Here is a 13,058-nt window from a genome sequence, read left to right on the forward strand (position 1 = left end):
CCTATGTTCACTACTTAATTGCTTTTCTCAAGCACTCTGGAGCCTTGCCCATCTTCTGTGGGCTTTTGAAGAGCTGTCACACTAATGGTCACAAATCGTTTTATCTGATTCTGTAATAATTCTTGAGTAAATTCTGTCAGATTTGAATATGTATAACTTCTAACTTTTAACCCTTTCTTACCTATTTCTGGGCTCAATTCTTTGTTTCTTTTGTTTTAAATGCATTTCATTAATGGTTTTCAGCCTTTGTTTCCCCAGCCATATGACAGTATACTTAAATGCTCCCTATTTTGTCACTGTTTCTGTAGCTATCTGTTCCTCTCCAGAACATGTTGATCTATGCCTGTGCCTTGAACTCAACCAAAAAAATTCAGGAGGATGCTACTCATTCCTTTTCCTACCTCATTCTTGTTTGCAGAATGTGGTAGCATCTTATCTAAGTATCTAGTAAAAAGTCAGGAATGCCCAGTTGGGCAATAAACCTGTACCAGAGGAAGTGGAGTACTCTCAGTTTCATCTCTAGATAGGCAACATCTCTTAGATGACAGTATGCCACTGCCCCATTGCTTTCTTCTCTTCTCCGTCCCAAAAGCAGGTCTCTAATGCCATCATGCTTCATTCCTTAGTGACTAGTCTTTGACGTGCCAATCTGTCTGTCTAGCCAGTGGGGCTCTGTTTGTGACATTCCTGAACTATGTATGAATATTCACATCCACTGGATGAGGGGGAAAGTGCACAAAGTAATCGGTAAATACATATACATTGGATGGTGTGACAGCTGGCTTCGAAGGTGTTTAGTGTTCTCCATACTGGATGTCATATCCTGACACATTTGTTGTATTTCCACGCACCTTACAGCTAAGCTGTTTCCTGAAGGGCTTCTCTAGCAGACATCTCTGATAATATTAAAGAAAAGGCTCTATTTGTGAGGTAACACTGGCAAGGACATGATAATGATTGCAGAATTGGAACCTGGTTGCTCTTCTGTAGTCAAGAGGCAAGAGAGTACTGTTTGAAGTGCGAGAACTGAGTACAGTAATCAGTAAGGAAAGAAGCTGATTATAGAAGTTAAGAGGCAAGCTACTGATATACAGATAAGATTGTAGGTCTTTACAGAGATGTGAAGTTTCTGATACCATGATTCTTTAAATATAGTTTTCCTATTTAGCAGCTACAAGCACAATCTAAACTCATCAGTTTCCCCAAAGCCGATCTTTGGGGAAACTGTAGACACAAAACTAAATATAATTTTCTTATTCTAATAAGAGTAGTTTATCTTAATGGTGTATATGATTATCAAATAAATAACATACTTGGCAAGTTTTTAGAGACTGTAGTGCATCTCAAGTGTCACCAGTCCCGGTCTTTGTCTCAGTGTACTGTGCTGGTTTGTTTTATTGCCAGTAAAGTGTATAAGCAGCTTCTTGTTGTGATCTCTCAGCATGATTTTTTTGTTTTGTTAGGTTTTTTTAAACCAAAATCTGTTTCACTTGCTTCCTTTGCCTACAGCAATAGCTAGTTTCTGTGAGCACTCAGCAGGGAAATGTAACTCTTACTTAAATTGGAAGAAGCTGCAACTAAAGATGCACACTGTGTGTTTGAGGGATCACCTGAGAGAGCTTGATAAAATACATATTCTTATTGTGAAGTCTCTATCTTACATTATTTAGATCCAAATTCACACCCACATTGCTATGTATGGTAGTACCTTATTTCCCAGGCAGACACCCTGATTTCAGTAGTATTAACTGGTCCGTTATCATAACAGAAGGAATGTGACCTGTGATCGTGTACTCTTCACAACAGTGTGACTGAGTGCTCGGATGTTTGAGTCCTTCATATTGTAACAGTCATGAAGTTCCCTCTTCAAAGGAGCATCTTTAAGCAGACTACCTCCGCAGAGGATATAGCATTGTTTATAAAAAGCTTTCATTGCAACTTCTCTTAAGTGATCATTTGTATAACATACTGTCGTTTTAGTCTCTTGCCTAGATAGGATGAGAGTGAAGGACAAGGACCAGAACTGGCAAGGCAGATTCCAGAAAGAACCCCAGACTAAATATGCTTTTGCTCCAATCCAGCCCAGTACTGAAATGCTTGTAGTTGAAACTACTTGTATGCTTAAGCCTTTGGACTAGAGACTTTGAATTTTGTCTTGTCAGGGCTTATGGCAGTAATTTTTTTTTTTTAATTATTATTATTTTTTTACTTCTGAACAACTTGAAAAAAAAGACATATACTGCTGTTATCTCTGTTTTACAGGCTGGACTGCAGAGTCCGTCCTCCACTGCACAAATGGGTTCTGGACTGAGGAATGATAAATTCAGGTCTCACTGCAGTAAAAGTCACTGCACGATCTTGTGCCAGACTGCATAGTGTGATCTGCCTGTCTCTTGGAGCTAGAAAAGTACTTTCTGCCTTAATTTCCTATGTGTCAGAAGTGCTCTGATTATAAAAAGATAGGTTTTGGAGAAAGAAATTATTTATTTTTGTTGGACCAACTGATGTAGTTGGAAAAAAAAAGGCAAACTTTTGACCACCAATTCTTTCTTCAGGTGGAATCCAAAGCAGCAAAACTTGTGATGAGTACTGGTTGTGAATGGTTGTTCTATGTCAGTCATCCAAGCCATACATTTAAATAGCTATGTAAATTATTTATGAGGACTTTTTTAGTAAATGAGTTTATAAATTAAAAAAGCAATGATCTGAGAGCAATCAAGGAAGGTAATTTAGCACCTGGGATACAGTGTCTGTTGGCGGGAAGGGTAGCAGGAAATATAATATCAGAAAAGTCTAAAGTGCCATAAAACTATCTGTCCTGAGTCCATAGTTTCTGGCATTCAGTGGAGTTAGTTTTTAGTCTTACCTTTTGAAGGCATTTTGTATGTCTTGAAAGTCTCTTGAACAAGAGACAAAGTAATTGTTTAGGGAAAAGTGCTTACTAGCTGCAACTATGCATTTTTGAGCTTTTACTGATCATCAGTGTGAGTTCTTGCTGATGCATAGTGCTTAAGCGCTTCTGGGGGGAAAAAAAAAAAGGTAATTTCTTCAAAAATATTGCTTCCTGGGAGATGAATAGACACATTTTTTTCAGACGCATTTTAAATTACCACCTCCTAGGAGAAAGTCTGAATTCCTCACAACCCCAAACTGAGCATCATGAATGTGCAGGACATTTTTCTAGATTCCAAATAATCAGGCAAATTATTACATTTCTTTTGTATTAGCAGTTTAGTGTGCTGGTATATTTAAAGATTATCATCCTGATATAAACACTTGAACATCCTTACCATGTTTTTTTGGTTTATTAGTTAAAACAGAATAGATGCTATTTTGTAATTTGATTGGATTTTCTTATTATACTTCACCCATATAGTAGAAAGTATACAACTAAGAGCTATAGAAGAGTTTTTGTCCAGACAGAAAAAAGGGGAATTGGATTAAAACTGAATTTGACTTGATCAAATTCATTAAATGCTCCTGCAAAGCAGCTGCATTTTTGTTGCATGTGATTATGATCAGTAATATCCAGCTTCCATTTCCCATGTTTGAAGGTAATCAACCACTTATGTCTGTTAGAATTTTTCTAAAGCTATTCCGTAGGAGGCTGCTAACTGCCCCAGTCATATCTGCTGCTTATTTGAGCTAGGCTCTGTCTAAATAGGTCCAAGAACTGGTCATCTAACAGTACTTATTTCTGACAATGCCTGGTTGATCTCATAAGCTTCACGTGGCTTGTGGGTACAGAGAGTTTAGACTGAAAGGCTCTGTAATTTAAGTTCCACTCAGTGGAGATATTTGTTCTGTCAATGGTTGTTTCACAACTAGTTTGACAGTCTCCAGTACTGTAAAGAATTATTTTTATTTTCATTTTTTTTTTAGCAAATCATAGAATATGGCAGAAAGAGTGGAGGACAAATAGCTGACAGAACTTCTCACAAAAGATAAAAAGAGATGGGGATCAGGAATTATTCAAAAACCCGTATCAAAATTGCAAATTAATTGCCTGAAATCAAGCTATGGCATTTGTGTCACTTATTTTTAGTGTTTACCTTTTCTGTCTGTGTTCAATTATTTTATTCATTATGGAAAAAGATAACTAAAATACATATATTTTGTGATCTGTTTGCTTTTTTCTCAAGTGACTTTGCCCTCTCATTCTCTGGCACTTTGATATGACACAGTATCCTGAAAATGTTTTGGAATATATTCATGGCTGCAATGTTTTTGGTGTTTTTTGTCTTAGTATCAACCATGAGTTAATGCTAACAGCTCCAGCAATTCAAAGAGGCTGGAAACTGGTGCAGGTATTAAAGTTATTTGCTTGTTTCTTACCTCATAATTACAGTTTAAGCTTGACTTTCATTACCAGCTGAAAGTCTCCACTCAGAAAAATCTCAAAAGTTTTATGCAAGTTATTGTAATTGCTGTTCTCCCTTCAGAGTCCCAGCAATGGAGCAGAGGTAAAAGGGTGTTTGGGAGTGTTTGTAGGGAAGAAGAGCAGACCTCTTGCTTTCAGTGTACTTGACTTGAACCAGTGCTTTTAATTCCTCACCCTTGCAAGTACCAGATTTGCTTGCTGGCTCAGAAAGTTCTCTCTAGCAATGAATGATGCCAACATTTGATAAAAAAAGTGTCTACCTTGGAAAATACTTTTTAAACACTGTTGAGTAAAATGATAAAGCAATGATGCTGGGTTAGGCAAAGCTTCCCAGCTGCCAAGTGTGCTGGTGTTGGGGCAGATGGGAAGGGTGAGAGAGCAGAGGAGCAGGAGCACTGTCTGTCTGGAGAATACAGTATGCTTCTCCTTCCCTTTCAGGCATAACTGGGAGTAGCAGCTCACCAAGGTTCCAATAAGCAATTTGTATGAGGTGGGAATGTGGACATTACCCTCCTAGTGGAATGCAATTAGGAAGCTACGTTGGAATAATGTTAATGGGAGGATGGGGATGTTTAAACCCTTGCTATTTTAATGTTTGACTCGTACATAGTATTTTTTAATTTCTTTTTAGATTGCTTCTAGTGTGTTTTACAAAGTTTATAAACTATCAGCCTTCAAATTCCATTTTAGCCGAACCGCGTCAGGCGTGCTGCTGAGTGGAGAGAGGTGACAGTTATGAGTTCCAGAGAGAGCCCCAGTTCTTACTGACGTGCTGTGGGATGTTCACTGCCCTTATGGAGCAGAAAGATATCCTTACTTAATTGTGTCTCTGCTGAAGGGCTTCCACAGTATGTGTTATGGTCCATTTATCTCTTGCAGGAGTAAGCCCTGAAAAACAGGATTTATATTTCTGTAAGTTGACATTTTGTATAATTAGCAGAGCCTTCTTTCATTTTAGCAGGGCCTTTAGCAATAGGACAAAGGGTAAAGGTTTTAAACTAAATGAGGATAGATTTAGGTTCACTATAAGGAATAATTTTTTACGAGGGTGGTGAAACACTGGAACAGGTTGCCCAGAGAGGTGGTAGAAGCTCCATCGCTGGAAACATTCAACGTCAGGCTGGATGGGGCTCTGATCAACCTGATCTAGTTGAAGATGTCCCTGCTCACTGCAGGGGGGGTGGACTAGATGAGCTTTAAAGGTCCCTTTCAACCCAAACTATTCTGTGATTCTATGACAGTGCATCAGGACATGAACAGATACAGCCTGAAATTTGAGTAGGTGCTGCTGAGCATGACTCCAACATAAAATGTACATCTTATAGTACAAAAACAAACAAAAAAGCCTCAGGATCTGCATTTTCAGGGTGACTGACTCTTAGCTGATGTGCAACAGCTACAGCTCCCAAATTGTATGGTTGAGTGTGGCCCCTAGAACAGGCTCTGGCACGGTGCAGTGTGCTCGTCCCCCACAGCAGCCACTGGCCCTTGGCCAAATGTAACTCAGGCGTGGTGCGCTCCTGTGCTCTCCAGCAGGCATCCTTTTCATCCCACTGCCCCTTGCTGGGTACAGCATGCTGCTTTCATGGAAAATAAACCAGTAGCTCATTTCTTTGCCTAGGATCGGTCTCCTGCCATCTCTCAGTGGACAACGGGATGTGGTGTGGTAGCCCCACACCAGCCCATCCATGCTGCAGGAGGCATTTGGGCCTGTAATGACAATAGCTGAAGGCTTCCTCCTATTTCTTTTGGGGTTTGGGTTTTTTTCCTCCCTTTCTTTTCTCTTTTCTTTTTCTTTCTTTCTTTCTGCCTTCTATAGAGCTTATCCAACAGGCATAGCTGAGTGTGAATTTAGATGTAGACTATAGGCAAATTTGGGCCTTAATCCACACAGAAAAGGCACTAAAGATGTAGGTTGGAAACACAAAGCTCCACTATCACAGGCTCTAAGGAGATAAAGAGATTGAGAAAATCCCCTAAGAAATTCAGTTAGGATCCCGGATGTCAGAAAGCAGACAACACCTCTGCATTGCACAGAAAATAAATCCTCTCCCCATTATCAGTACTTAAAGCACAAGTATAGGGTAGTGTACTGCCAGACTGAAAATGTGCTAAGTTTTAATCCAACACTGATTCTCCCATGTCCTAGATGATTATGGCCTTTCCATCTGAAGTATATAGTAACTCCACAGTATAAGTACACTGCTGCTGTTATAGCACCAGAGAAAATCACCTGCTGCATTATTTTGTTGTTGTTAGGAAAATTGTAGTCGAGGGTTGTAAAGTGTCTAGCTTAGTCTGTTGCTCTAAATTAAACAGGACCAGTGGTGAAGGCAATCAGCTTCTCCTTTTCCACGAGTTTATTATGTGCCATAGGTCCTTGCAGAAACTGCCAGGGTTCTTGTCATCAGTCCTGTATTACAAAAAAGTCATATAGATTGCTTGCAATTAGACATGTGAAATTGAGTTTATCATTTCACTGGGTGTTATGTGGTTACCCATAAACTTGTTCACTGATAACCGAGGTAAATCTGTACCTAAGTAGAAAAAATAAACTGGTTTGTTATATACAGAATAGTTTAAATAGCTGTGTAAAATCTCACTGTGGATTGTATTTTTTTCCTTACACCTTATATAATACTAGGAGAATTTTAAAGGAATTTGACTGGCACATACTTCCTTTAAAAAAATTGTAATTTTTGTGAGAACCCACCCTCAAAAATACTAACTTCTAGTTTGTTGGCAGCACATTTTAATTTTGTATGTCAATTGTTACTGGTAAGGATAAAGAGGTATAATAAGCTTATGAGTGTTATTTTGTATCTGAACAACTGTATCTGTTTATTTTCATAGAAAGAAATTCTAGAACAGCAACAGCAAGAGAGATATGACACAAGTTTTCATAGTATGTGTATGTTCTGTGATCAAGAATTCACAGGAAACAGGTTTGTTTATTGACTTGTTTGCTTTTGCTTTATTTTTTCATATCTACTCAGCATCTTTGTTTATGGTTTTAATGTCATTGAACCAGTTAATGCCTAAAGGTAGAACTCAGAAGATAAAATTTATTTTAAGGTATAGTTTAAGTATTTCTTTCAACTGCAGTACCATTTTAAATAGACCCCTTCCCATTTCTCAATCATTTATTTATTCCAGTACAACTTTTTATACTACGCAGTAAGTGCAAGTTGGAAGCTGAACCACTTTAGAGACAGGTTTTTGGCAGTTGTTTTAGTGGCAAGGAGAGTTGTGTAAACCAGTATGGCTGTTAAAAAATACTTATCCAGTTACATTTTCCTGTTTAAGCCTCACCAAACCAGTGTCAATTTGAAGACTGAATGAAAAAAGCTGAGGGAAATTAGAGTGAGAATTGAGTGCTTTGCAGCATTAGTCAAGTGGGAATTGGAGTTGCATTTGAGTGCTTGCTCCAGTGAAAATTTGGTTTTATACAATAAGTACATTTCAGCTGGAGACACTTGAGTCTCATCCCTGAATGTCTATTTGCATGGGTAGTTCTGCTACTCTGGAAAGGTTGAAGAACTTGGGGTCATGTCCCTGCAGGTCATCTCAATGTTGTGTGAGTGTCCTATTCTCTTTACTGCCTGATGTAATGAAATTCACATAATTCAGCCCCGAAGAACTTATTCTTCTGCTTACTCTTGGGTCTCACAGAATACATTATTTGAAAATCATCCCTGGACTGTGGTAAAAGCAAGGCTCAGCAGTGTTAACACTTGGATGTTTCTTTAGTCCCCAAATGCAGAAGTTGAGGGATAGAGAGATGTTAGTTAGTTAATTAAACAGTGTACCTCTATTAGAAAAATAACTTACTTAAACATCCATTAGGTTTGTTCATGCATATTTTTGAGTGTTCTTTGTGTTGCTAGTGCTGTGTGAAACAATATTGATGTAAAAGCATATCACACCCAAGAATTTCTGCTTTGTTAACCAGCATAGAGGAAACTGACAAATGGCTTTTCAGAATGTTTCTCAAGATGGTTGTTTGAAGCATGTGATTTGCTTATTCAAGTTAGTAAATGAGCCTTGCTAACAGTGAGGGTCAAAATAAACTATATTGTAATTTTCATTTAAAGGATTATATTTCATGCATGCGGATTAAGCAGTTGAAACGTTACTGAATGTTCAGCAGAGCTGAAATTGAAAACTTCCTATTTCAATAAAGTTGCATTCTTTTTTTCCTAGCAGTGGCAGCACCACTATTATTGTTTATTTAATGTTGGCTTTTATGCATTTTTAGAGCAATTGATGTATTGCGAGTCACTAATTGAATAATTCTCATATGTATTCAAAAATATGTAATGTTCTTTTTGAATGTCTTCTATAGATCTGTCCTTCTCAATCATATGGCAAGAGAGCATGCTTTTAACATTGGATTGCCAGATAACATTGTGAATTGCTATGAGTTTTTGGCTGTATTACAGGAGAAGCTTGACAAGTAAGTATTTTTTTGTTTGGTTGTTTTTTTTAATGGACTTACGTCATATCTTTTTTAACCTTGGAAATAAGTTGGGTTAAAATTAATACAATATTCAGACTTAGTTAAGAACAAAGAGGGGATATAAGTTTGTTGTGAGTGCTCTTAGAAGGCTTTTTGTTGACTTATTGAAAACTAATTCATAACAATTTGTAGTATGTGTTTGCTGGAAAAATAGTCACATGCAGTGCTTCAGTTGTTCTGCATTGCACAGTTTCCATTGACATCAATAATAGCACTTCCCTTTTCCTCATAACTGTTAGAGGTGATGTTCTTGTTTTTCATCATAACAGTCTTTTTGCTAAACATCTCTTTAATCACTGAATACAGAGTTCTTATGCCAATCTTCATTTGTCTCTCTATGTATTGATAACGTGGGATGTTCGGTCTCTCCGTTCTCTACTACTTATGAGAGTGCATCCCAGAGCAGAAGGGGAAAGCCAGTGTATATAGTGCCTCACAAACGTGTAAACCTGAGGTGACTGAAGAAGTTTAAAAAGGAATTTGGGAGAACTTGGGTAGCAAGGAGCAACTCTTCACTTTCAGTTTAATTTGCAAGTATCTAAGAGCCCTTTATGGATTTCATAAATGGGACCATATGAACAATGCAGCAAATATAAATTGGGCTTTAACAGAAAATGTACTTCCTTAAGAGTGAAACTGTAGCTTTAATGAGTTTATTAGATTTTAATACAATCTACAATTAAGGACTGTAGGACAAATTTGCCTAAATCTTAGGCTTAGTTATGAAAAGCCATAGAACACTGGTATTTGTGAAAACTGGGGTATGGAAATTAGATTAAATATCCTTCCAAGTAAATTTAGGATCCATTAGTTTGTACATCTGGGGGAAAAAAAATATTCAAAGGATGGAAAAGCCATCAGTGTTCTCTAATTTAGTCTTTGGCCTGACAATGGATGTGCAGTCACAATAAATACAGGTTGACTTCTTCCAGAAATTAAGATGTACATGTTACTCCCGAGGACATTCCAGTTGGACACAAGAGGAAAATTATTCACAGTGAGAACAATCAGCCATTGTAATAATCTCCTCAAGGAAGTGGTGGATTCCTCAACATCAGACATTTTTAAGATTCAACTGGACAGGGTGCTGGGCCATCTTGTCTAGACCGTACTTTTGCCAAGAAAGGTTGGACCAGATGATCCCTGAGGTCCCTTCCAACGTGGTATTCTGTGATTCTCTGTATTAAGTATGCCTTTTATGTTATCCTTGCCATTGCATAATGCACTGAATTACCGTGCTCACTGATAAATTGCAGCTTTACTATTTATCAGTAGGACCTTGGGGTTTTGTTTAAATTGAGGTTTCTCAAAGCCAATCCTCTCTGTAGTTAATAAACATGCTGAAATTGTTTCCAAAGTAGTTGAAGGGCCACTCCTCCTACTGCTGAGAATAGACTTAATAGCTATGCTAGTAGTACCTGAAAATATTAAGAGGAGAAAAATCTCGTTTCAGGCAAAATAGCATGACTACATTGTGTATACTGAGGAAAAAAGCATTACATACTTTTCCTGGGAATGCCTTTCACAAGTAGAGAAAACACTTTGCTGTTAGCAGGTGGAACAAAGCAGATAAATGTATTCTGCCATTGGACCTGTGATTCACCAACAAAGGAATATTTAGATTTTGAGGCTGCAAGCACAAGGAGAACTCAAAACTTCCTTAACAGTAAGCTTGAATCTTACAACAGTTCTTGAAAGGCAAAAAAATACTAAGTCCTGAGTTGCTTTTCCACACGCAAGAGCTGAGGGGAATCTGGATGCACCTCTGCTGGAGTTACGAGGTTTTTCAGCGTGTAGGTACAGACCTTCTAGGCACAATATTAATGGTTTTTGTGGGGACAAATGCTTGAGTAAGAAAATAATTTTCTTCTTCAACATCCATCTTAAACTCTGGGGAAATCATAGAAAGGCCTGACCCAGACACTGTTAAAATTCCTTCTGACTGTACAATCAAGCATGCTTTCATCTGTGAGTAAAGAAAAAAAAAAAAAGGTGATCATTTTAATTTAGAGCTGCTGCCTTTTTTAATATCCATGGGGTTTGTGTCTTAAAGTGCTATCATTTTTCTCTCCCATCAGTTTTTTTTTTTTTTCCTGCTAGCCAGCATCTCCAGTACAAAGACTTAATGCCACAGTTACAAAGCTTTTATTTCATGAGAAATTATTTTCTAGGGGTTTTCCCCATGCCCATGCCCCTGCAGAAATATTTTTGCAGATAGCCCAAGAAACTGTCTCCATCTTGGTAGGATATGTAAGCCATCATTTGTAAGAAAAATATTTTAGCACCTTGGCTAACTAGAGGCTCAAGACCTGCATCTGTTAAACAAGAATGTTCCTTTAAGCTCAGGGCTCTGCTACATCTCTACCAGAAAAAAATGACTATCATCTATTTCAGGGAGAATAGCCCATTTAGGCTGAAATGCACATTACTGTCCTGTTAGTCCACTCTCTGAGTCAAGAGACTTGACTTAATATTTTAAAGGCTCAATTTCCATGTGTCAGTTGATACTACAGTGGAGAGAACAATTATTTTATAGAGCTCACAATAGAGAATTTAAGGTAGCACATATACTTCTGTTTTGTTTGAATTGCTCTGGAAGACATACTGTGGTAAAATTCTCATTTGTTAATGAATGTTTTCACCTTCTCAAGTAATATGTGTGTCTATTTAACAATGTCTATATATGTACGTACATGTATGTATGTATATGCAGATACATTACTTATTGCATATATACATGTATGTGTATGTATGGATTTATTTACTAAATTGGATTTCTCAGGATTTCAAAACCCGTCAATCACTGTAGCCAACTTTCATTTCACCTCCCTGTTGAGTTAGAAGTATAAAACTTTCTGTTTAGATAATTTAAATTGCTTTTAAAGGTATGTAGCACATTCAGAGTTCATTTTTTTTCACTCTAAATTACAATGAAACAGTTACTGATGGATGGGATGCCAGTATAAGTGCATGCCAAGTTAAGAGTTCACATGTTGACCAGTGAGCAGCCCTGCCTTGCCCTTGGCAGGACAAATTTGGCTAATTAGACTTTTTTCCCCGCTTAGCATGTGGGACAAATAGTAATTTTTTTTATTATCTATATTTTAATTTTATGTCATTGTCATGTCTGTGTTTGATTGACTCTACTGTGATCTAAGATGATCTTGTACTTATTTTTTTTCTAAATAAACTTTCTTTTTCATTTAGCTTGCTCTCACATGCTTAGGATTAATCATACTGTATATATCTCCAGCTAATTTAAGGATACTATCTTGTACTATTTTTATTTTAACATATTGACCTGTTTACCTTTTTATGTTAGATTGCAGTGTTTATACTGTGAAAAAGTCTTCAGAGACAAAAACACACTTAAAGATCACATGAGAAAGAAGCAGCATCGCAGAATCAATGCCAAAAACAAAGAATATGACAAATTTTATATCATTAATTACTTGGTAAGTAGTTCTATGGATAATTAGTAAATTGACTAAAGAGATACAGACAATATCTTGTTAAAAGTGATTAGTTCCAAACCAGAAATTAGTACAAAGGTCAAAAATCATATGAAGGACTCTTTAAGAAATGTGCTCATTTATGGTATGATATGCTGGATAATTGTTAAACTAAGGAATTGTAAACAGTAGTTGTTGAGAATTGATATTGAGAGATGCAAGAATGCAGCTTGAAGAGATGCTAATCATCATGTCATTAGTGCTCAGTCTCTGCTTTCATAACCAGAAGGGAAAATGAGATAGAGTAATGAAGTAAATGGAGGTCTCACTTGAATGCTATCAGCTTTGAGCTTGTTTCTACAAACCTTAAGCTAAAAGTGCTGTTTGGAGTAAAAGTTAAATGCAAAGAGGAGGAAAATAAAATATATATAGATGAAACAAAAAGTAAGTATTCATTTTTAGCCTCCAGGTAGGTGTATATTGCTAGGTATTAATATTTTTTATCTCAGACCTTTGAGAGTGTGTATGCATGTGTGAGCAACAGATTTTCACCTGCTGTCTTCAACTCATCAGTATAGGAGCTGCTTCAAAAGCTGCTACATTCTGTGACAGAAATAACTATATTTCACCTGAACCAGTCTTTGTGCCTTCTACAGGTGTTAATATTCAGGTTATAAATAGGCATCCTTGACTATTTTACCTACTC

General features: G+C 37.2%; 1 protein-coding gene across 1 annotated transcript in view; it reads left to right on the forward strand.

The window, feature by feature from the left end:
* ZNF277 (zinc finger protein 277) overlaps positions 1-13,058 on the forward strand; it is a 33,063-nt gene that overhangs the window by 9,654 nt on the left and 10,351 nt on the right. The window contains 3 exon segments of the mRNA XM_010173928.2: positions 7,235-7,326; positions 8,727-8,837; positions 12,223-12,355. Of these exon segments, the coding sequence (XP_010172230.2) occupies positions 7,235-7,326; positions 8,727-8,837; positions 12,223-12,355 (336 nt within the window).

The sequence above is a fragment of the Antrostomus carolinensis genome, unplaced genomic scaffold (assembly GCF_000700745.2).
Source record: "Antrostomus carolinensis isolate BGI_N321 unplaced genomic scaffold, ASM70074v2 scaffold8168, whole genome shotgun sequence".
In the NCBI taxonomy this organism is placed as follows: domain Eukaryota; kingdom Metazoa; phylum Chordata; class Aves; order Caprimulgiformes; family Caprimulgidae; genus Antrostomus; species Antrostomus carolinensis.